Here is a 22,828-nt window from a genome sequence, read left to right as displayed (position 1 = left end):
AAAGTGGAAAGAGAAACACGACCGAAACTTGCTGATTTTAATCCGCAGTGCTGGCACTCGGTTTTAAGTGATTCGGGATGATCGAAAGCATTAAGGAGGAATGAGTATAGCTGTGATATTATGAATACTGTGGATTCATGAATAGCTTCAGAGCTGAGATTTTGAACTGATTTTAGTTGGAGAGATCGTTTTGGGCCCAAGCAAATTTATGGCGATACAAAATACATACATACGTGTATGTACATACATATCTACATACATACATATGTACATATGGCATTTCAAACAAGAAACACAAACAAATAAACAATTAAATTTGAGAGCCTAGTCCGCAGTCCCCCAGGGCATAGCGGGACCCGATTGGATATGCTGACTGGCAGGGCAGGTTGGCACAGTCACAGGCACACAGTCCAGAAAACAGTCCAGAAAACTAGCGCAATAATTCGAGCAAGTTGTCGTGAGCCAGATCTGATGACTGGTAGGTACGAGTATATGGGCCAGAACTCTTGGAACCGGGGACGCAACTGCGTCAGATGGCCTCCATCGGACTCTAGACAATCCAGTTTCAGCAGCGAGTGCTTGCAATGAGCAATGAACACGAATACAGACATAAACATAGACATATACATAGACATAGACCCAGTAGATATGTACATTGTACATATGTATGTATATATACGAGTATATGCATGTACGAGCAGCAGAAAGAGTTAAATTCGGCGTATCATTTCTAAGTGACCGCTAAAACTTTCTTTTCGGCTTTGTGTTATTTCATATGCATTTTTCGCTCGCATTAATTAAAATTCGAAATTAATGCAGTGCGCAGTGCAGCCAACCCGGCCACCATCCATCCATCCATCCATCTCACTGGCAGTATAGTAAGAGGCAAAAGAAATTAAAGTAATTTATCATAGGCCAAGCGGCCAAAGCGGAGACCGACAATAAAAAAAAACACGCACCAAACAAGGCAAACTCGGAAATTGTGTAATTAAATTATTGAAATCAAATTACAGTTAGATTTTCAGCGCTCATCTCTCGGCGCAGTTCGGAAAACGAACGGCACGGCGGACACTGTTCTATCTTGTTTGCATCTTTGTGGGTCACCATCCCCATCCCCATCCCCATACCCATACCTATCCCCATTCCCATTTATATCCCATTCCCATTTATATTCCATTCCAATCAGCTTCCATCAGCTCCCATTGTTTTTCTTCTTCTGTTGATCCATGCTCGTTTCGTTTCATGGATCTTGTCCGGGATCGTAGATCGCAGAGCCATGCCATTGCAGTGGAGCGAACTCACGCGCCAGGTGGCCGGTCATCGAAACCATTTCGCGTTGGCATCTTCTACGATCCACTCGAAGAGTTCACCGGAGAATTCAGGGCAAGCAATTACGGTCTATCACAATGCAATTAACATCCTACACAATGATAATTGCAGAAGATCGACGAGCATCTATCCGCGGACTCATCAAAAGCATGGAGTACGGAACATCGATCCAATCGTCCGTCAACCATTTGATCACCACATAGCCAAAATAGATGCATTTTTTCTAGGAGGAGAACATCTCTAACGTAAGGCTACAACATTCAGCTCTTTCTAGAAAGAAAAGGTGTGAAACTCCAGGAAATATATGTGCGTTCTTTTTATACCCGTACTCAAAAAAGAGTTAAGGGGTATATTAGATTTGTGGTAAAAGTGGATGTGTGTAACGCAGAGAAGGAAACGTTTCCGACTCCATAAAGTATATATATTCTTGATCAGCATCAATAGCCGAGTCGATATAGCCATGTCTGTCTGTCCGTCTGTCTGTCTGTCTGTCTTGTTTGACGCCTGGATCTCAGAGACTATAAGAGCTAGGGCAACCAAATTTGGTTTCCAGACTTATGTGATATCACACTGCTACAAGTGTATTTCAAAATTTCGCCCGCCCCCTTCCGACCCCACAAAGGACGAAAATCTGTGGCAGGCACATTTTTAAAGATACGATAAAACTGAAAACGCAGTATCGTAGAGAATGACCACATCTACCAGATTGCCGAATCTGAACAAGATCGGATCATAATTATAGCCAGAATGAAGAAACTAATTTTCAGTTGCTTCCCCTGCCCCCTCCAGCCGATGACCAAGCAACTCATTTTCCTTCTCGCTCGCACACTCTGCCGCGTTTAGTGCGCGAGCAACCCCTAGCGGAGGAGATGTAGAATCTAAATGGTACATGTTTAATCTACATGATAGATGTATAATATACATAATATATGTAGATGTGGACAACAGATGTAGCAAAAAAATGAAAAATGTAAAATTTTTTTTTTTAATTCTAAAATTCTAAAAAATCATATGCTCAATAATGTATATACTGACTGAGTACGGGTATAAGTAGAGTCGCGTCCCCAGAAGCGACTCGCACGTTCCTTCTCGTTTTTTTTTTTTTGTTTTTGAGATCTAGGCGCTCATCAAGACGGACGGACGGATATGCCTATATCGACTCGGCTATTGATGCTGATCAAGATTATATATCTTATATGGGGCCGGAAACGTTTCCTTCTCTGCGTTACACTCATCCACTTTTACCACAAAGACAATATACACCTTAACTGTTTTTGAGTACGGGTGTACAAAAATAGATCAGACTATGTCATAAACATGAAGAATCGCACTTCAAAACTAATGTAAGCGACTTTTCAGTAGGACGTTGATGTTTTCCGGTTATTCGGTTGTCTGGCTGTTCGCCTCTTTTCTCTGTCTGTCCGCGTTAATAATGCGATTACGTTTCGACTTGTTAACGCCAGATGGCCCCGTACTTCTCTGTACGTATACATATACGTACTCATACTCGTACACGTACTCGTATATCTGCCTCTGTTTCAGAGCTCGTTATTATCCGCCTGCACGTATTGCTGGTAAACAAGTGAAAAGGACATAGCCCTGCTGAAGCTTGAGTAATAATAAAACATAGAAGAGCAATCGAGAATCGAGTAAAAGATATTATTTTCCCTTGGACTATCCTTAAACAGAATTCTCTCTTTACGGAATAAGAATGGGAATGGGAAGTTTTCATAGATGATTGTTTACCTCATTGGAGTTCATCGTCTCGAACCGGGCAAGGATCTCCTTAACAGATATTTTCGATTCCGTGGGCTCCTCGAGAATGGTTTCCATGCGGCTCACCGATCCATTGCTCGCATTGCTCACCCGCCTCGTTTTGCTGCCCATCAGAAGCGAGCTCGAGGACGTTCCCGGAACAGCGCCAGGAGCTGGCGGTGAAGCGGCACCACCGGCAACAGGGGAGTAACTGCAAGAGTTTCCCAGTCCAAGAGCCATGGGCAAGCACATGTCATCCACGTTCGCATCTGCTCCCAGCCCCTGCCCAAGCCCCTGCCCCTGCCCCAGCCCCAGCCCCAGCTCCATCTGGCTGTCCAAGTCCCTCGCACTCTGCTCCTCGTTGTTATTGTCGTCTCTTTGGTTGTGCTGCAGCTTATAGCTGAGCTCTTCCTCGAAGCAGCACTGCTCGCATTGGCCGACGGAGCCGCCATTCGAGACAGAGGCGCAGGTGGAGCTGGATGTTAGGGTGGCGGTGGCGTTTGTGGTGGCAGTGGCGCTGCCGCCGGTGCAGCACTTGTACACGATGTCCTCCTCGACGCTCCAGGCATTGTTGTTTTCGATGCCCAGCTCGGAGCTGAATCCGTGACCGCACAGATCAAGGTGCAGTGAGGCGCAGCACTGCTCGTTCAGATCACGGATGCTCTCGTTTGTCAGCTGGTCAAGATCGCTGCGGCGCTGCAACTGCTGATGCACCTGGGCGGAGGTGATGCCCGTTATGTGGGCTATTTCCGCATCGTCCGAGTCGGTGTAGAGTATCTCGTGCTCCTCGCAGCTGTCCCCGTCTGTGAGGTTATTAAGCGAGTCTAGGGAGGCGCATTTGCATTCCTGATCCTGATCCTGATCCTGATGCATACCCATGTCCATATCCATATCCAAATCCTTTTCCTGATCGTTTCTCTGTCTATGTCCCTGTCCCTGCGACCTCTCGCTCGTGTTATTTAGGCCTTGCTGTGGCTGCTGCTGCTGCTGCAGCAGCTTGAAGCTATTAACCTTGTCGTGGTGCATCTTGTTGATCAGCGACTCCACTTTGTTGACGATGCTGCTGAACTTGTGCGGAACACTTCCGCCGGACGGCAGCTGGACCGCTTTGTCCGCTTTGTCCGCTTTGTCCCCACTGCCCGGCGCCTGGCAGGACTTGCTGCTGCGCACGCTCTGCGACATGCCGTCCGGACTGTTTGGAATGCCTTAATCGTTGCGAATAGCTATGTTTCGGGTCTCGGGTTCAGGTCTAGGTCTGGGTCTGGGTCTGGGTGGAAGTCACCCCCAGTCACTCAATCCATGCCTGGGCCAATTTCTTCGGAGCGCGTGCCAGTGAAAGTTGTTATTGCATTTTGGTGAACTGCCTCAGCCTCAGCCCCAGCTTTAGCGGTTGCAGTTGCAGTTGCAGCTTCAGTGGCAGCTTCAGGTGCAGCGGCAGCAGTCCAAGCAAACTGACCAAACTACACCACCATAATGAACGTTTAAATATTGTTTGAACACGCCGTCGAAGCCAACAATTCGAGGAAAAACGAAACGATAAATGAAAAACGAAAAACGAAAAATGAAAAATTGAAAAATGAAAAGCGAAAAGCGAGCAGCAACAGAGTGGAGTGTCGAGTGTGGAGTGTGGGGTGTCTAGTGGATTGGAGTGGATTGGAGTGGATTCGTTGTTGGTCGGCTGGTCCACCGCGACGTACGAGTATGCGCCATTTTTTATACGAGTGTGTGTGTGTGTGTGTGTGTATCTGTGTGTGTCTTTCTGTGGGTTTTCTGCTGCTTGTCGATGTGTGGAAATTGGCAATGCAGTTAAATGCGTGCTGCATACGTTTTTCTGTCTTATTGCCTATAACGCCGCGTTGTCAGAGCCATTTCATTTATTTGTCTGCATGTTTTTTACGCTTTTCTGCTTCAATTTATTTCAATTTGCCATTTCTGTGTGCAGTTTGTCTTTCCACTCGACTCCACTCGGACTGGCGAAAACGCTGTTCCCGTCTCCTCTTCTTCTCTCTCTCTCTCTCTCTCTCTCTCTCTCTCTCTCTTCTCTGGAAGCAGTTCGAAATGTGGCCATATAATTGGTTTCAAATCAATGTTAAGTTACCCTTAGCATTGATAAACTCTCCCCTTCTGACTGAACCTGCACCTGCACCTGGACAGACCCAAACCCAGACCCAAACCCAGACCCAGACCCGCATGCTGGATGCACTGATTGATCGGGAATGGAATTCTACGGACTTCACACTACTCCAGCAACGATAAGGCACTCGAAGGCAGAAGAGCCCTACTACGTACATATATATATATAGTAATGGGGATATTCATACCTCCAATATAGTTTACAAATGAGTTGCGCTTGTCTTGCCTTGCCTATTCTGCCTTGAGTGGATACACCGAATGCTCTTCCATAGAAAGTGATTTTCCACGCAAACTATTTAAAGCTCAGTCGTTTATTTCAACCTGCTCCGAGAGAGATTCCCCATTCCCATTCTCATTCCCATTCTAGTCCATTCCGGTTAATTCCATTCCATTCCATTCCATACGGCAATCGGTTTGATTTGTCACATGTTTTTTACAATTTGTGGGTCAATCGCTCCCCGGACTGGCATTAGCCTTTGTTGGGCACGTTTGGCTTTGTTTGCAGTTAGCCGATGAAAAAAAAATTTCATTCACAGCACAGCACCGGAGCACAGAGGCACAGAAGCACGGAAAAAAAGTTGGTCAGCATTAGGAGACGGAGACGGAGACGAAGACGATGGCCGCGACGGAGACGGAGACGGAGACGGGTGCGAAAGCAACAACAAAAAAAAGTTACACGAATTCAGAGTCAAAGTCAAAGTCGGAGCTGGAGCTGGAGCTGGAGCTCTGCGTGATGCCGTTACCGCACATTTGTAACAACTGAAAACAGGGAAGACTGGTCAAGACGAGCAGAAGCGATTTGACTGACCATTTCGCTCGCAGTAGAGCAGAACGGCCAGCTGAGAGCGGGCTAGAGCGGAGCGGAGAGGAGCGGAGCGGAGCTGGTTTTAGCGGAGCTTGCTTTTGAGCAGGTTGAGTGAAAACTGCACACCGAACTACTCTTGGCCAAGCCGAGCGTAAAACCAGAGAGAAAGAGTGAATGAAAGACAGAGATAGAGACAGAAATAGAGATAGAGCTGGAGCTGGAGCTGGAAAGTCTTTCCCCATTCCAATTCCCATTCCCATTCCCATTCCCCTGCTGAGCAGCGAAACTGTGTGTGGAATAACTGTTTCGTCCGAGGTCTGGGCTCCGCTCTCCCCACTCACCTCCCCCTCCCCTCACCGGATGGTCAGTCAGCCTCTTCGGCTTTGCCATTTGACGAGTTTTCACGCATAAAATGAATTTAATTAAAAAACTTCAAAAAAAATAACGCATGGGGCATGGGGCATGGGGCAAGCGGTATGGGGGCATACGAAGCATAACAAGACGTTGGTGTAGTGCAAACACCAGACGAAAGCCTCAACCAGGAAGTACCCTGGATAGCGCTACTGTGCAAAAGCCAGCTAGGGAGCTATGATCCGCCAAGTGCTGGTAGCTGGTACTCCCCCCAAAGAGAAGTGAAAAAGGAGAAAACAAAAGTGAGACGAGTTTACCCAACTAAATACGAGTACATATTGTCTGTATAGAAATTTAAATATATACATATATATATATATGTACATACACACTCGTATATATTCCAGCGACGAACGTGCGCCAACTATGAATATCATCCATGCGGAGTGACTTACTCGTACATACTCACTCGTGTGTATATGTAGATGTAGATGTAGATGTAGATGTGGAAACCAGCTTTAGGCCACCGAAACCCACTGAGCTTTCAAACGCGCAAAAAGATTGCATCTGCCCTGACGGATCGAGACTTGGGATGCTCATAGCCTGAGGAGAAACGTGGCCCATTCCAACATTACGGCTCGTTTCTCGATTTTCAGCCCGATACTGCCCTTTACGGCCGTAGCCATGACTACGACAAATCAAATCCCAAGTCCCTTTCGGCGTTTGTTTTCAAAATAACACGCTTAGACTTGGACTTTGTAATCGATCCTGAGTCGCGTGCGTTTGATGCTGATCGCTGAATAGATCGCATAGCGCTCTCGGAAATAGCAGTTTTGGTTCCCCCCTTCATTTTTTTTCCATAATTATTATATGGTTTTTGTACGAAATCACAGAAAATCCACTCAGTTCCATTAATTTTCTTATCTTATCTTTTTTCCACAAGGCCCTAGCAGAGAGAGCGAGCGAGAGAGAGAGAGAGAGAGAGAGAGAGAAGCTTACATGTGTACAGTTGCGGCAGAAATAATAGCGCTGTTTGGTACCACAGTCTTCATTGTTCCAAAATACGATCACTATTTTGCACTCTACTGTAATATCAATTACATGTCTTCATTACATATAGAAAAGTTAGTGTCACGGTGCTTTTATTTATGCCAAAGGTGTAAATATGTATGTACATACATACCGACTGAGTAGCGGGTATAAAAGTAGAGGCGCGGCAGGTGCGGCGCACAACATTCCCCCTCGTGGTTCCCTTTAATTAAAAACTTCGATTGAACATTGAGAATTTTCTATGATGTCCGCTCTCGATCACAGACTAATTAAAACAATTTTTCGCTTGTATTCGTATGTATTATTGAAGTGCCTAATTTTCGAGGAACAGAACAATGTGAGTTATATAAATTGAACTTTTCACAATAATCTCTTTGAATGAGTATGGCTAAAATGTATGCCAAATTTAATAAAGAAGAAGAATGCAGTTGAAATTCACCGTTTTGTTTGGATATTGCTTTAAATATTTTGATGATCCTCCTGAACATATCTCTTCAACTGCGCACGCATATAATTGGAAATCAGCTTGATGTCCTGCTATATTCAGTAAATTCACGTGTCGCGGAGTGTACGTATGTGCGTACATACTCGTAAGTAAAGTGAATTGGTATCCGAACAGGTGAAAATTTTTGAGTAACTTTGTGTGCACAAATCTATGCATCTCTAAATTTAAATGAAGTAGTAAATAAAGTAGATAATTTACGACCGTTCGAAACAAAGGGAAAGATGTGGTAGTACATACGACAATCAACTCACAGGTGGAGATACCACCTATCTAATGTAGAGCCAAAAATTAATTTTATATGCACTGCGTGCAATGCAATGAACCTTAACAGCCCCCACGGTAAATGTAGCCGTTCCATGGGCCTAGCGATAAGAATAGATTATCAACTGTACCTCCCACATTGTTTGTAAAACTGATATAAGGACCTGATGAAAGGCCCTGATTTTAAGAATCAAATTTAGTTTGAATTTAAGTCTTAACACTCACTTTTGAGCTTTGTACATTTGTACACGTACATATGTACATATGTATGTACTTTCGCTTTCTCAAGCTCCTTATCAACAATAAACATACAGACATGCCATCACGGGACACTGGCAGATTGGCACACACGATGCCAGACTGTCAATCCCTCATAACGACTTCTGTAGAAGCTGCAGGGACGAGGAGGAGGAGGAGGAGGAGGAGGAGGAGTCGGTCCCCCACTTCTTCTGTCACTGTCCGGCCCTGGAAAACCGTAGGCTACGGCTCCTTGGGGCTCCTTTCCTCACCGACATTTCGGACCTCTCCGAAATCAGACCAGGGATATTGTCCAAATGCATCCAAGCCACCGGATGGGACTGCTCTTAACTCCGCAATCGGATTGCTCACCACGGTGTAGGGGAGAAAGGGTACACACCCATGCGGCATCACAACGGTCCTGTAGCAGGACCAAGTGAGTTGGGGTGGGGTCGATTTCCCCCTCTCTCCAACTACCGCCTTAACCTAACCTAACCTAACCTAACGCTCTTCTTGTGTTCTTGCTATACTTACATCAAATTAAGACGTTTTTCTTACAACTCGAAGCAGTTATTGGATTTAATAGGTAGTGTCTATCTTGAGCTTGAAAATGAAAAATGAAAAATAAAAAAAAGAACTATAGCTACAAATTGTAAATACATAGTAGCTGATAGTGGAAGCAGCGGCTGCACGAGAAGCTTTTATGTCTCTGAGGCTGCTCGCTTTATTCACATGCACGCAGCTGCCGCTGCGGAAGCCGAGCAGTTGTGCATAGGGCACACGAATGCTTCTCTGCCGCTGCGGAAGCCGAGCAGAATATGAAGCCGCTTGTGCATAGCCCGAAGCTTGTTTCTCTGCCGCTACGTCACCCGGGCAGAATAACGAGATCATACGAAGTCTTTACGCTGTACGTGTGCCGGCTGCGCTGCCCAAAATTGTCTCCTATGCACAGTGCATAAGACGCTGCCGGCCTCTGGCTTAGAACCACCTTAACCGACTCAGCCGCTACACTAATGCTGTCCGAAATAAGGAAAAGTAATACACACATATGTACATACATATACATACATATACATATACATATGTGTGTAACTACGATAAGCAGCGACTTCGTTGGAGCTTGTCTGTGGGGTTGCATGCGAGCTTTCGGCTGCAAGCATTCAAGCTCAAAGCTGCTCAAAGCTTTAGGCGAAAGCTCATCGAAAGCACGCAAATAACTCAAATCGAAGAAAGCTCCAAGTCGAGTCGACAAGAGGCCCATAAACAAATAAAACGGGAAATCTCTCAGTTCATGCCAAGCAAATAGAGTAAAGGTGTAAAGGGGGGCGTTGCGGGACTCACCTTCCGGAACTCCTGCACGAAGGTGGTGATCATCGACTGGATGGCTGCTGCCCTGGAGGCGTGCAGCGCCAGGTGCTTCCCGTTGCGCATGTTCAGCTGGAGGGCGGCGGGCCGCGGCAGGGTGACCGCGTTCTGGATCTCCGCGAAGGAAATGGCCTGCACCACGATCAGGTAGTCGGCGTCGCGGCGGGCCAGGTAGAGGCCGCTGTGCGAGACGCCCATTATGCTGACGTCCGGGTAGAGCGGGGCGCCTTGCACCGCGAACAGGCGGGAGAAGTAGAGGGGCCAGTCGCGGGCCATATCCACCAGGTGGCGCTTGACCAGCGCCCGCACCTGCTGGCCCCTGGCAGCCAGCGTGTCCACGCTCACCCCGTGACCATGGAGCATGTTCATCGCGGAGCTCTTTTCCTGCGGCGTGATGCGCAGGCACGGGGTCACGCCGAACACGTCGCTCAGAACCTGGGCGAAGAGCAGATCGAGGGCCACTGGCGGCCCAATGGCCTCATGCGGCTGGAACACCTCCTTGCGCACCCGCAGCTTCCATGGCACGCGGTTGTACGTTAGGCAGGCGCTGGCCCCGGCCCCAGCCATGGCCATGGCCATGGCCACGGATCCGGCCCCGGCCACGGAAGTACCTAGTCCCGATCCGGTCCCGATCCCGGTTCCGGATCCGGATCCGGTCGCTGTGGCAACTGCCAGTCCGGGACTCATTCCACTGGACGACGAGGAGGCCGATGCTGGTGGAGGGGGCACAGGGGCCGGCACCAGGACGGGCGGGGGCGTGGCAATCGGCTCCAGCTCGTCGCGCATCCCGGAGCTGGCGGAGCTCTTCCGCTTGCGCTCGTGCTCGTACTTCTGGGCCATGTGGGTGCGAAACGTGGCCGGAGTGCTGGATTTGCCCATGGACATGGACATGGACATGGTGTCCATGCTGGCCTGGATGACGCGCGGCGGAGCCGGCTGGTACACCTTGTGGCTCTCCTTCTCGCGCTCCACCTGTCGCAGCTCGTAAAGGCGCTCACGCTCCCGCTCCCGCTTCTCGCGCTCCTTCTCACTGCCGCTGCCAGAGGCCGGGCCCTCCACCTCGGCCCGGTCCCACACGGACTCCGAGTAGTCCTCGCGGTCCCGTGACCTGCTCCGGCTGCGCGACCTCTCCCGCTCCGCCTGCTCCCAGGCGGCAATGGAGGATGCCGAGTGCTCGTCACTCAGGTGGTGGTGCTGTTGCTGGTGTTGCAGCAGCGGCTGGTGGAGCTGCTGGAGCTGCTGGAGCTGCTGGTGCTGCTGGTGCTGCTGGAGGGCGCTCTGGCGCACGGCGCCAAAGGTGTCCCGCTCCTGGCGCTGGATGAATGCGGGCACGTTCTCCTTGCGGTAGTCCGGCTCCGGCTCGGGTGTGCGAGTCCGCTCGTGTGCCGCTTGGGGGGCTGGGGGCGGAGCTGGCGGCGCCATGCTCGGCGGCCGAATGGGCGGCGGGGGGGCTGGCACACTTGGTGCCGGGGGCAGAAGCACTCCCGGCCAGGCACTCGTGGGCGGGGCCGGCGGCGGAGATAGCTTGCCCTCCATCCGCTCTATCTGGGTCCGCACCGTGGCCAAAGGCTCGCCATGGCCGTGGCCGTGGCCGTGGCCTGCACCGCCACTGCCACTGCCACCACCAGCGCCACCGCCACCGCCACCGCCACCGCTGACGCTGGCAAATAGTCCGCCCAGCTGCTGCTGGAGCATCAGCTTGCGGGTATCCTCCAGCTTGGACGGGGCCCGTTGCTCCGACTTGTTGGACACCGTGGAGCGAACCGAGTGGCCGGCAGTGACCTGCTCCAGGCGCTGGCGCATCTCGGAGCTGAGTTTCAGCTTGCCCACGCTGCCGGGGGGTGGGCGATCGGCCCCGATTTCGAAGCTCTTCTTCGCCAGCTTCGTGCTGGTCACCATGGACTGCTGCGCCTGCGCCTGCACCTGTGCATGTCCCGCATCCTGTACATCTCTGGAGGCAGCCGCAGCCGCAGCCGCAGTCGCGGATGTGGTCGTGGTCGTGGTGGTGGTGGTGGTCTCCATGCGGATGCTGCTCCGCATAAGCTGTGTGCTCAGGCTGCTCCCCATCATCATCGGCGCCGGCTGCGACGGCATCTGGCTTTCGATCTCGAACTCCTCCCACTCGATGGCCGTGGCCGTTGCTCCGTTGGCGGACAGCTGGTGCTGGGCCTGCGGGGTTGTCTTGCGCTGCTGCTGGCGCATCTTGAAGGCGAAGAAGTCCTCCTCGGTCTGGAACTGGGGCTCGCCCTGCGGCGGCGGCCAGCGCCACTTGCCGATCCTCACGGTCTTGGCCCGACCGTACGGGTCAAGGAAGTGGCGCGTCTCGGATGGGTCCTTGCACTCCAGCGGCGGCGGCATCGGCGGCGGTGGTGGAGGCGCCGGCGGGTTAACCGAATCCATCGCCACCAGGCTGCTGCGCGTGGCCCTCATCCGCAGCGGCGACTGCGGTGGCGGGGGTGAGATGCTGCCGAGGCTGGCGAGGCTGCCCATTGCCGGCGGCGGGGGCGGAGGGGAAGCAGAGGTGGCGGCCGCTGCTGCCGCTGCCTGCTGGCTGAGCAGCGTCTGGAGCGCCTGGTTCTGGGCCAGGAGCTGCTGCTGGATCTGCAGGTTCTGGGCCATCGCAGACTGGAGGAAGGCGCGCTGCACCTGCTGCTGGTAGAGGACCGGGCCGGAGTCCGTCTCCCCTGGCATCTGTATCAGCTGATGCATCAGCGGATCTCCTCCGTTGCTGCCCCCCGCGGCAGTGCTCACGTGGTCCGTGCTGCCACCGCCCCTGATGCAGTCCACCAGCTGCGGCTGCGGCTGCCTCCCCGCCAGCTTATTCAGAGAGTCCGCCACCTCGATGGGCTCCAACAGCGCATTGATGTAGTCATCCAGGCTATCCAACTCCAACTCCTCCCACTCCGCATCCACATCCACTTCCGAGGCATCCGCTGCATCCGCTGCATCCGATGCGGTTTGCCTTCGGCCTCCTCCTCTGATGCTCGCTGCCAGGGATCTGGCGTCGGAGAGCTCGTCCAGGGAGCCGTCGAGCACCGGGCTGAATAGGTCGTCCAGGAACTGGTCGACGTCGGAGGCCTGCGAGGGCACCCGCACCCGGCGAACGTGCGAGGCCAGGGAGGGGGCCTCGCTGGTGTCGGACATGGCCGAGGAGCGGGTCGCGTACTCCGACTTGTCGACGTACTTGCTCGAGTGGGAGCCGTGCGAGGCGGCGTGGGAGCGGCGCGCGGCGTTCTGCGACTTCTGGTAGCGGGGCGTCGTCTCCTTGCCCATGGGCGCCAGCCGCTCGGCCGAGTGGTACCTGTCGTTGAGGCGGCTCTCGGAGAGGCCCAGCGTGTGCAGCGGCTCCTGGGAGTCGCAGTCGGGCAGGGGCAGCGACTGGCCCGGCGCTATGTCCCCGGCCAACAGGTCGTCCAAGGACTTGGAGCGTGACTTGGCCTGTCCCGGGCCCGGGCTCGGGCTCGGGCTGGGGGAGCTCGGCTCCCGCTCGAAGTAGCGTTCGTTCAGGGCCGAGCTGCGTGACAGCAGCTCTCGGCTGCTCCTCCGCTTCTGCTGCTGCTGGTGCTGCTGGTGCTGCTGGTGGGGCTGGTCTGCCTTGGGAGTGGTGGTGGGTGGGGCGGGGGGCGGTACGCCTGGCCGCTTCACAGCCTCGGGCAGGGAGGTGCGCGTGAACTTGGCGCCGGAGCGGAGCAGGTCGCTCCTGGGGGCGGGAAAGGCAGGGCACAGCTCCTTCTCAGCGATCAGATCCATGACGTAGTCCAGGCCACAGCTGTCCGTCAGCTGCTGGCCGTCGTCCAGCACTATGGTCCATCCTCGACTGGCCACGCCCAGCGTGGACACTGCCAGAGCCGCCGCCTCCTCGCAGGAGGTCCACGAGTCGATGGCCACCGTCTGGCTGGCGTCATCTGGCAGCGTGAGCGGCAGGGCCATGTCGCAGCCGCGCGCCCACGAGCGCCACTCCAGCCAGGCGGGCACAAAGCTGCGGCACGCGACTCCGCCGGATCCGCTGCTCTGCTGGCGCAGCAGCTGCCGCAGCAGAAGGTTCCGCATGGGCGCGGGAGCCTCGTCGTCGACAAACTTCATCAGATACTTGCTGAAGGCGGGACTGGGCTGGAAGCAGCACAGGCACTGGCCGAGCAGCTGCCACAGGCGGGTGGCCTCGCCCGAGGCGGACCCCAGGCCGTGCACCTGGTTGCAGATCTGCACCACGATCTCGTCGCGCAGACCGCGAGAGCTGAGCGCCTTGTGGACGATGTAGTCGGACAGCAGCTTCTCCTTGGGCCCCTCCAGGGCCTTGTCGTTGCTCCATCGCAGGATCAGCTTGAACACGGCCAGAGCGTCCTGGAAGTCCTGGTCCCTCGACGCCGCTCGCGTGAGCAGCGGGGCGGAGATGGGCTCGCGGCGCGGCTGCAGCCGCAGACCGTTGCAGTAGACGCTGCTGAACTTTCCGAACGAGAACTGGCCCAGATCCTCGGGCAGCTGGACGGCAGCGGCCGGCGGGCCGGGCACCGTCCCCACCACCTTCACCAGGTGCCTGTCGCTGTGCGGCGGCGACCAGCCCTGCAGCTTGGAGTAGATGAAGGCCAGCTCTGCCGGGATGTCCAGGTAGCTCAGCTGGCTCCTCTCCAGCACTGCCTGCTTGGCCTCCCGCGCCTCGCGCGATCGCTGCGCCGCCTCCCGCGCCTCCTGTCGCCGCCGGTGGTCGGAGCGCAACTGCTGGACGTGCCGCCTGGCCTGGTGGCCCCTCCACAGCCGCTGGGCGGTGAGTGCCCCGCGGCGCATTCGCTCGAAGTTTTGCTGCTGTCGCTGGCCTCGCCACCGGGCCTGGAGTCGTGTGGCCGCCGCCTGGCGGCGGCTCAGATGGCGCCGCACGAGCATGCCGCGCACATGGCGCTGGATGCTGACGGCGGCGTGCCGTAGGCGATCGGTCCGGCCGCTCTCGAGGGCGCGGTGCAGCGCCTCGCGAAGGAAGACGCGGGTGGCGCCCAGCTGATAGTCCGGTCCCTCGACGCCGGTGCGCGGCATCGCCTCGAGCAGTGCGCGGCAGAGCTCGCGGTAGGGCGTGCCGCGGGCCAGCGGAGCGGTCAGCAGGTGTCGGTAGCGCTCGACAAAGTGCTGGAAGCGGAGCCGCACCGGGTAGCCGCGCTGCCTGATCTGGATGGTGTCGAGCATGCCCAGGTAGCGCAGCTGCTGCAGCACGCAGGGCATGTCCATGCGCAGGGCGTGCTTCTCCTGGTTGGGCTTGATGCAGCGCACGAACCAGGGGTGGCAGCGGCCCATCGACTGCAGCAGCTGCTGCAGTGAGTCCGCGAAGCGCGCGGCCACCGTCGGGGTGCGGGGCTTCATGGTGACGAAGCGGCCGTTGCTGCCCTTGGGGAGGGTCTTGCCCGCGTCCCGCTGGGCCCGCAGCTGCTTGGTCAGCTCGGTGACTAGGGTGAGGCGGCTGGAGGCGAGCAGCTCGAGCACATCGCCGCGCAGGGCATCCCGGTTCTTGTCGAGAAACCCGTCCACGCAGTACCACACCTGCCCGGCGTAGTGGGTGACGCCGAACTCCTGGGCCCCGATGCGGGGCCGAGCGTACAGCTCGCTCAGGGCGTGGTTGTAGTGGCACTTCTCGAGGAAGCTGAGGTCCGTGGCCCGGGGGAAGTTGGACTCGTCGTCGAGCAGGTGGCAGATGCCCACTGGCTTCTTGGCCAGCAGGTGGATCACCGGCAGGTTGTCGTCCCAGGCCAGGGGCGTCCACTCGAGCCGCTCGCGCGCATACTCGGCCTGCTCCAGCTTGAAGACATGCTTGTTGAAGTAGAGCTGCAGGTTCTCGTTGGCGTAGTTGATGCACAGCTGCTCGAAGCTGTTCTCGGCCAGGTCCTCGAAGCCGAATATGTCCAGGATGCTGATGCGGTGGGCGTCGTGGGTGCCGCCCTTCTGGACGATCGAGTTGATGCGCGACACCAGCCAGTTGAAGAGGCCCGCGTACAGGGCCTTGGCGAAGGCGTCCCTCGCGTCCAGGGCCTGGTCAATGCCCAGCGGCGTGTGCAGGCGCTCGGCCCGCGCCTCTGTGGTGCGACTGGTGACGGCCCGGTGCAGCCCCTCGTCGCTGATGTGCAGCAGGTGGGCGGCCCACTTGATCTCCGCGTCCGAGCCGACCTCGACCCCCTCCTGGCCGTGGCGCAGCTGCCGCCGGTGGAAGTAGACGTTGCCCAGGTGCAGCACGGCGGCCAGCACCCGCACGATCCCCTCCCGCTCGCCCTCGGAAACGCCCAGCACCTGCATGGCGCTCTGCAGCGAGGCCCAGTCGACGCGTCCGCTGGCGCAGTCGGTGGCGCCCTGATTCAGGTAGAAGTACTTGTCCGCCTCCAGGAGCCCGTACTTGCCCCGCTCCGCCTCGCTCAGCCCGCCGAGCATCTCGTAGAAGACGTGGTAGTTGCGCTCCCCCGGCGCCTGCGTCACTATCCGCGACTTCTCCAGCAGGTACTGGGTGATCTTGGCGCCCACGATGGCACCGCTCTTGAAGTACACCTCCAGGTACTTGCCGAAGCGGGAACTGTTGTCGTTGCGCGCCGTTCGGGCGTTGCCGAAGGCCTCCAGGAGCGGGGCGGCCTCCAGGATCTGCTCTGTGATGACCGCCGATGCGGAGCCCCCGCCGGGGACCACGGCGGCCAGGTACTGCATCACCAGCTTGGTCGACTCCGTCTTGCCGGACCCGGACTCGCCTGAGATGACCACCACCTGGGGCGAGGGCAGGGCCGCGTGGGCCGCTGCCCCGATGGCGAACAGGTGCGGGGGCAGGGCCCCCAGCGGCCTTCCCGCGTACTGCTTGGCCACCTCCAGCCCATAGGCGTCCGGGAACATCTTGTAGGGATTGACGGCGATCAGAATGCTGCCGGCGAACGTGTAGATGAGGCCCTTGTCGTACCGCAGGCGCAGGTTCCACAGCAGCGAGGCCTCGTGCAGGTCGTCCAGCATGGTCATGTCCTCCACCCCACTGCTGCCCAGATCCTGGCGAGCCCGCAGGCTGCCCTCGCCCGGCTGCAGGGCGAACGTTTGAGGCTGTCAAAAGAAACCAAAAATAAATATCACAAAATGTCAGCAAACTTTCGAATCGCATTGCATTCAGACCAGATCAGACCAGACCAGACCAGATCAGATCAGACCAGGTAGAAGATGCTCGTGGTAGAGTTCGGTAGGTGAGCATCCCCAAGGGGGATTTGGGGGTGGGGCCAAAGGGAGGGCAAAGTGTCCTCGACTGTGACATATTTTGTAGCTGGAGGGATGGATGGATGGATGGAGGGATGGAGGGATGGATGGATGGACTCTCACATGACGCGCTATCACATCGCTGCAGAGGGTCGAGAGCCGCTTGACCACCTGCGGGTAGCGGCACTTGCGGCGACGCTGGCGACTTTGCTGGTGTGGGGGCAGCAGGGGCAGGTCCTCCGTCTCCTCCAGGCTGGCCGGGCGCTGCCGCCTCAGTACATGAGGCGAGAGCAGCGCCAGCGATGGTGACTGGGCGGGACTGGGCGTCACCGAACCGCCGCCACCACCGACCCCGCCCCCGCTGCCTCCACGCTGCCATGGCTCCAGGTGGAACCGTACAATGCGCATCTAACGGAACACCCCGAAACCGCGAAATGGATTCCGAAAACTGACTGAAATCTGGCAGAGATCTGGCGTCTGTGGCCGCCGTCTCGAATGCTACTGAAAGGAGTCTTGCTGAAGCACAGCGTCAGCGGCTGCGGCTGCGGCTGCGGCTGCCACAATTTCCCCAAACGTTTCTAAAACGGTTTTCGCTCGATCCAAAACACGTTCTCCCAAAGAGAACGATGGCAAGGCGGAAGGCGGCAGGCGGCAGGCGGCAGGCGTGGACAGACCAGATTCAAGCGGACCGGACCGGACCGGACTCGGCCAGATGACACTCCACTCCTGTTACCCCTTATACAGCGTGGGGGTGGGGGGGGATGCCACCAGAACGCACTCTCCAAATCGAAAGAGAAGCGTCTGAAAAAGCAGCCGCAAACCTGATCCACAAGATGGGATGGGATGGGATGGGATGGGACGGGATTCGCTGACGGGATGCTCTTCGATTCGATTCGATTCGACCGCTCTGATCTCCGACTTCTCTATTCGCTGGCAGCCAGCATGCTTCTACCGCGGAGAGCGAGTGTGTGGGACTTTCTCCAATCGAGTCTTCTCGTGGGGCGAATCGTCAACCAGTTTCAGGCCGTTTCCGTGATACTCGTACGCACTGTGCCACAGGCCTCTGTATGGGACTGTGCACTGTGGAGGTATCACAGCTACCACCGCTGACCCTTTTCGATTTTCGATTCATTCGCTTTAGCCACTTGCCACAATGCCATGCGAGGCAGCTGCACGAGTACTTGGCAGCATTCAGCCAGACATGGTTACATGCCCCGAGAGTGGTAATGCTATAATTAAAGTGTTTTCTCTATGCAAGTATTTGCATTAAATAAATTTCCCATTTAAATTAACTATTTATAGAATTGTTTTTTAACCATGGCAGAACTTTTTTTACGAATTTTTGAAATCTGGTATTTTGTAAAGCTTTTCTTAGATGTAGCGAGCGCCTCTTTTTTCACATACAGCTGTGGCATAAATAATAGCACCATGACACTCAATTTTCTGTATTGAAGGATTTTGTTTAAACAGTGGTATTAATGAACGGTTTAAGAACTAATATATATACTTTAGGATGTAATCTAATGTTTCCGAAAGCAATAGTTTGTATTACAGACTTCAAACGAAAATTATCGAAAAGAAAAGGAATTATTCAGGAATTTAGGCGGCAACAAAAATAAATCTAAAAGGCAAAAATAAAAAATACAACTTTAAAAGAAGCTTTCCAATTTTTCATTAAAGTAGGTTACTTTAGTTGTATTCAAAGGTTAATATTTTGTTTTAAAGCCTTTGGAAGCAACCACAGTGTCTCAGCGTCTTGTCATGAAAGTTCACCTCATTTTCGGATCTTTCCTGGGAGATATGGCTCCACCAATAATGCCTGATACCCCAAAGATCAATATTGTTCCTTGGTTTCGTATTAGAAACATATTTTTTAGCTTTAGCGCAAAGATGTTTCATGGTGTTCATATCTGGCGACTAAGCAGGCCAACGCATTACATTAAATGCACTGATCTCGAACCACCTTCGAGCTTCCTTGCTGGTCTGTTTTGGATCATTGTCCTGATGGCAACCACAAAACAACGGCATTTCCTATTCCATATACGGCAGCATCATTGTTTTCTAATATTTTAATATAGACATGTTGATCCATCATCTATTTGTGCCATGTATTGGACCACCTCAATAATACGAAAAGCATGCCCATGCAATGATACTTATCCCTGAGTTTTTAATGGTTTTATATATTAGCCAGGGGTTTTTATTCTGCATTAGGTGTCGTCATACATAATATCGAGAGCCTTTCCACAAAAAAAAAAAACAATTTGACTTTCTTCGGACCACATGATGTTTCTTTGGGACAACTCCAGTGCTATTTGTGTACTGCACTCACTTTGCCCCATGGCTTTTTTTTAAAGTGGATTTTTCCTCGGACTTTTGGCACTTAATTTATGTTCTTGTATGCAAGAACTAACTTTGCTCATCCTTGGCGATTTTTTATGATCCTTTTTTAGCTCAGGGTCCTTCTTGCTCTCATCAAGCAGTAGTTTGACCGGAAATGGCGGTATCGCGGCTTTTATTCCGTGTGTTTTTTGTTGGTTGCATGTTTTAAAGCATTGCGAATCAATGCTCAGTGATCAACCAACAATTGGATTCACCTAAAGATAGGTGTCTCCTTCTGGAATAAAAGTTTTGATCCTCATGCTTTTTTCTTACCTAAAGTGCTTTCTAAGGCCCAAAACTACTTTTATTTTGTTAAGCTCTTGCAACAATCTACTTAAGACACCGAATTTTAATTTAATTAAGATCATAAAATATCAAAAAGTTCGGAAAAGTACAAGTTTTTATAAAAAACCAATTTTAGTGCTATTTTTGTTGCCGTCCTATTTGGCTTCTTTTTGGGAAAATGGTCTTTAGTAATAAGAACCGTTAGGAATTTGAGAGTAGGCACACTTCTATCAGAGAGGAGACATGTAAACCTAATTGATATTATAGTCAAGGGCAATATATGTTGGTTAGAGATCAGGCTTTGAAACAATAAAGACTGTGGTACCAAAAAGTGCTATTATTTCTGCCGCAACTGTATGTAACTTAAGTATTTTAGATTTGGTTACAATAGGTTTGGTTAACGAATTTCAGCTCCACCGCCTCTCATAGATTTCAATGAAAAATACCTTAAACGACGCCAAATAAATACACCTGTACACAAATAAATAAAGAACCGAACATACATATGTGTAATATAACATGTATGTATATTATATGTATAAAAAAAAAGCACAAAAATCATCATTTTTGCATTTGAACGCTTAATATTTCCCAAAAGATAAGCTGAGGTCGCAAAATGTTTGGGTCAAATTTAGATTAGCTTTTCATAATGGCAAAGTTCATTCCAACCAAATGTAAGATATGAACCTTAGCTATGTGAAAAAAAAGAGGCGCCACTTCTAAAAACTAAAAAAATACAACACTTCAAAAATGTATCAAACAAAGTTCTGCCATAGAAAAAGAAACCATAATTCTTAAAAAAATGTTAAAGCCCCAATTCTATCAGAAGAAGTCTGTTTGGTTTCTTGTGGAAAAAAGTTCGATTTTGTCGAGTAGTGCTATTTATTGATCTCTACAAGATCAAATATGCCCAGACTTGCACCCATTATGAATTCTTATTCCGGCGTTTATTGTGAAATTAATTCCCCGAGCTATCATTTCGACCAGTCAAAATTTAAAGCTTTGGAGCGGCGAAAGCGTAGCTAGCCTTTGCTTAGAACTGTCTATCTACATATCTTTAATTTCAATTAGCTGCACAGTGTTGGAGGCCTAAAAGCCCAAAAACCAACCCAAACCATGAGTTGCAGCAGAAATCGCAGAAAATTGGGAACGCAATTCGAAATCCGAGGTTCCGTTTCCCCTTAAGGCCGGGGAAGGAATAGAACGGGGAATATAGCGCCCTCCAAAATATGCATTAAAACATTACAAATTAATCTCATTAGGGTTTAGCCCCAAGTAAATAATTGATCAAATGAATGGCATGGATTTTGGACTTCATGCTCATGGGAAATGCACGTACATATGTCTGTGTACATATGTATGTACATACATATGTGTATAAACTAATGTCTTTCGATCCATAACCCATTCAGGATGAGGGACATTTAACAAGAAACCCCAATAAGTTGTGGCATAATAACCTTGCTCCCTCTGGAGCTTTGTATGTAGTGCATCGAGTATTGGCGGATAGTTGGTGTGCCCCGCAATGTGTCCCGCAGTCGAGCCAGGCCCATGGACATACTATACGCATTCAACCATATACACATACACATATATGTATATATACATATATTTATGTGCATACAGCAACAGGTTAACGGGCAACAGGCAGTAGTCGAACGGGATCCGAGTCCGCGCAAAGACCTCACTCACAGACACACTCGAGTGCGGACAGCTTTAAGATGTTGCGGCAGGGTTGCCATTCAGTTCCCGATGGTGGCAATACTGTGGCTAGATTGTGGCGCTTGGTACCGCTACCTGCAACGCAATTTCCACTGTCAGTAGGAGGCTGGAGGCCCGGACAATTGGCCTAAGAGAGCGTTCTTGATGCCTCTCTGAGCGGGGACCTCTTCGGTATCTGCTTCTGCTTCTGCTTCTTGCTTCTGCCTGTGTCGGCTACCATATATGTATGTAGTAAGTGCTGTGAGTGGAGTACTTCGTATTTTGAGGGAGTCCACAGCTTGTCCAGTCCAGTGCACAGCTCACAGGAGACAGACTGGCCAAAAAAGAAATCCGATCGACCAATGGCTTCCCCAGTTGATGTTTGGTTTCATTGTGCTGCAAGCCTTCGTTCACACACTTAATTGGCACAACAGCCAACAGCCAACCGCCAACCGCCAACAGCATTCCATAAATTCCATGAGCCCTCAACAAACAAACAAGGCAAGCCAAGCCAAGCCAAGGCAGGGCAGGGCAGGGCAGGGCAGCATACAAAAACCGAAACAGATATGAATTTAAGCAATCCGACAATCCGACAATCCGACAATCCGGTCTCGACTAGTAAGTGAAAATAGTGAAAATCTTTCATGGCTCGCCCTGGCGAAACCGAAGCCAAATTGGAAATGCAAACAGGGGGGCCACGCACCACGAAGGTGCGAAGTCTTACGGGTAGTCACCCTCGGCACAGTGAGTACAGTGAGTACAGTGAGTACAGTGAGTGGCATACGTCTACCCACCTTTCCTTTGATCAGCGCCTGGACGACGATTACTTGGGCGGCTCGATGCACCTCCTGGATCTCTCCGGGTATGGGATGGCCCATGCCCGGGTCAAACCAGACCAGATCCCCTTCGCCCCAGTCCATGGCTCGGCTGTCTTCTGCTCCGCGCTCTCTCTCGCTCTCTCTCTGACGTCCCCTGTGGTTCTGGTTCTGGTTTTGGTTCTGGTTCTGGTTCCAGCTCCGGTCCTCCCCTCAGGTCAGAGTTCTCAAATTTGGATCTCCGTGGCCTTCCGTCGCGTAGGAGACAATGATAATGATAATTACAATGTCTGTAACTAAGTGCCTCTGTTGATTGTATTGGATTGGATTGGATTGGGACTGGTCCTCAAGCCGCTCAATACATTGCTGTAAGAAAAAGAAGAAGACACAGAAAATAATTTGCTTAGTGAATTTCAGTTTTCTCAAGGTAACAAAAAACTAAGCAAAATCAAATTTAGATATGTAGGTAGGTAGGTACACACTCGTATTTCAAACGAATGCAAGTAGGAGTAGAGTATTCGAGCAAAAATTCACGTCATTGTGGCGCCTTTCTACGAAGCGCCTCGAACTTTTGGGAACATTCAAAATTGTATACCCATGCACCGTGCACCGTACACCGTACACCGTGCACCGTGAGGCTTATCCGGCACAGGTCTCCTC

General features: G+C 52.4%; 1 protein-coding gene across 1 annotated transcript in view; it reads right to left on the bottom strand.

The window, feature by feature from the left end:
* LOC111072357 (unconventional myosin-XV) overlaps window positions 1-22,347 on the bottom strand; it is a 28,472-nt gene extending 6,125 nt beyond the window's left edge. Inside the window, exons 1-2 of the mRNA XM_022364142.2 lie at window positions 22,148-22,347; window positions 9,768-16,838 (exon numbers count right to left, since the gene is read on the bottom strand). Coding sequence (XP_022219834.2) covers window positions 9,768-16,838; window positions 22,148-22,273 — 7,197 coding nt within the window. The 5' untranslated portion in view covers window positions 22,274-22,347. The remainder of the gene's footprint in view (window positions 1-9,767; window positions 16,839-22,147) is intronic.
* Between the last annotated feature and the right edge of the window lie 481 nt (window positions 22,348-22,828).

This window comes from Drosophila obscura, unplaced genomic scaffold (assembly GCF_018151105.1).
Source record: "Drosophila obscura isolate BZ-5 IFL unplaced genomic scaffold, ASM1815110v1 contig_75, whole genome shotgun sequence".
In the NCBI taxonomy this organism is placed as follows: Eukaryota; Metazoa; Arthropoda; class Insecta; order Diptera; family Drosophilidae; genus Drosophila; species Drosophila obscura.
This window is presented reverse-complemented; position numbering and strand designations above follow the sequence as displayed.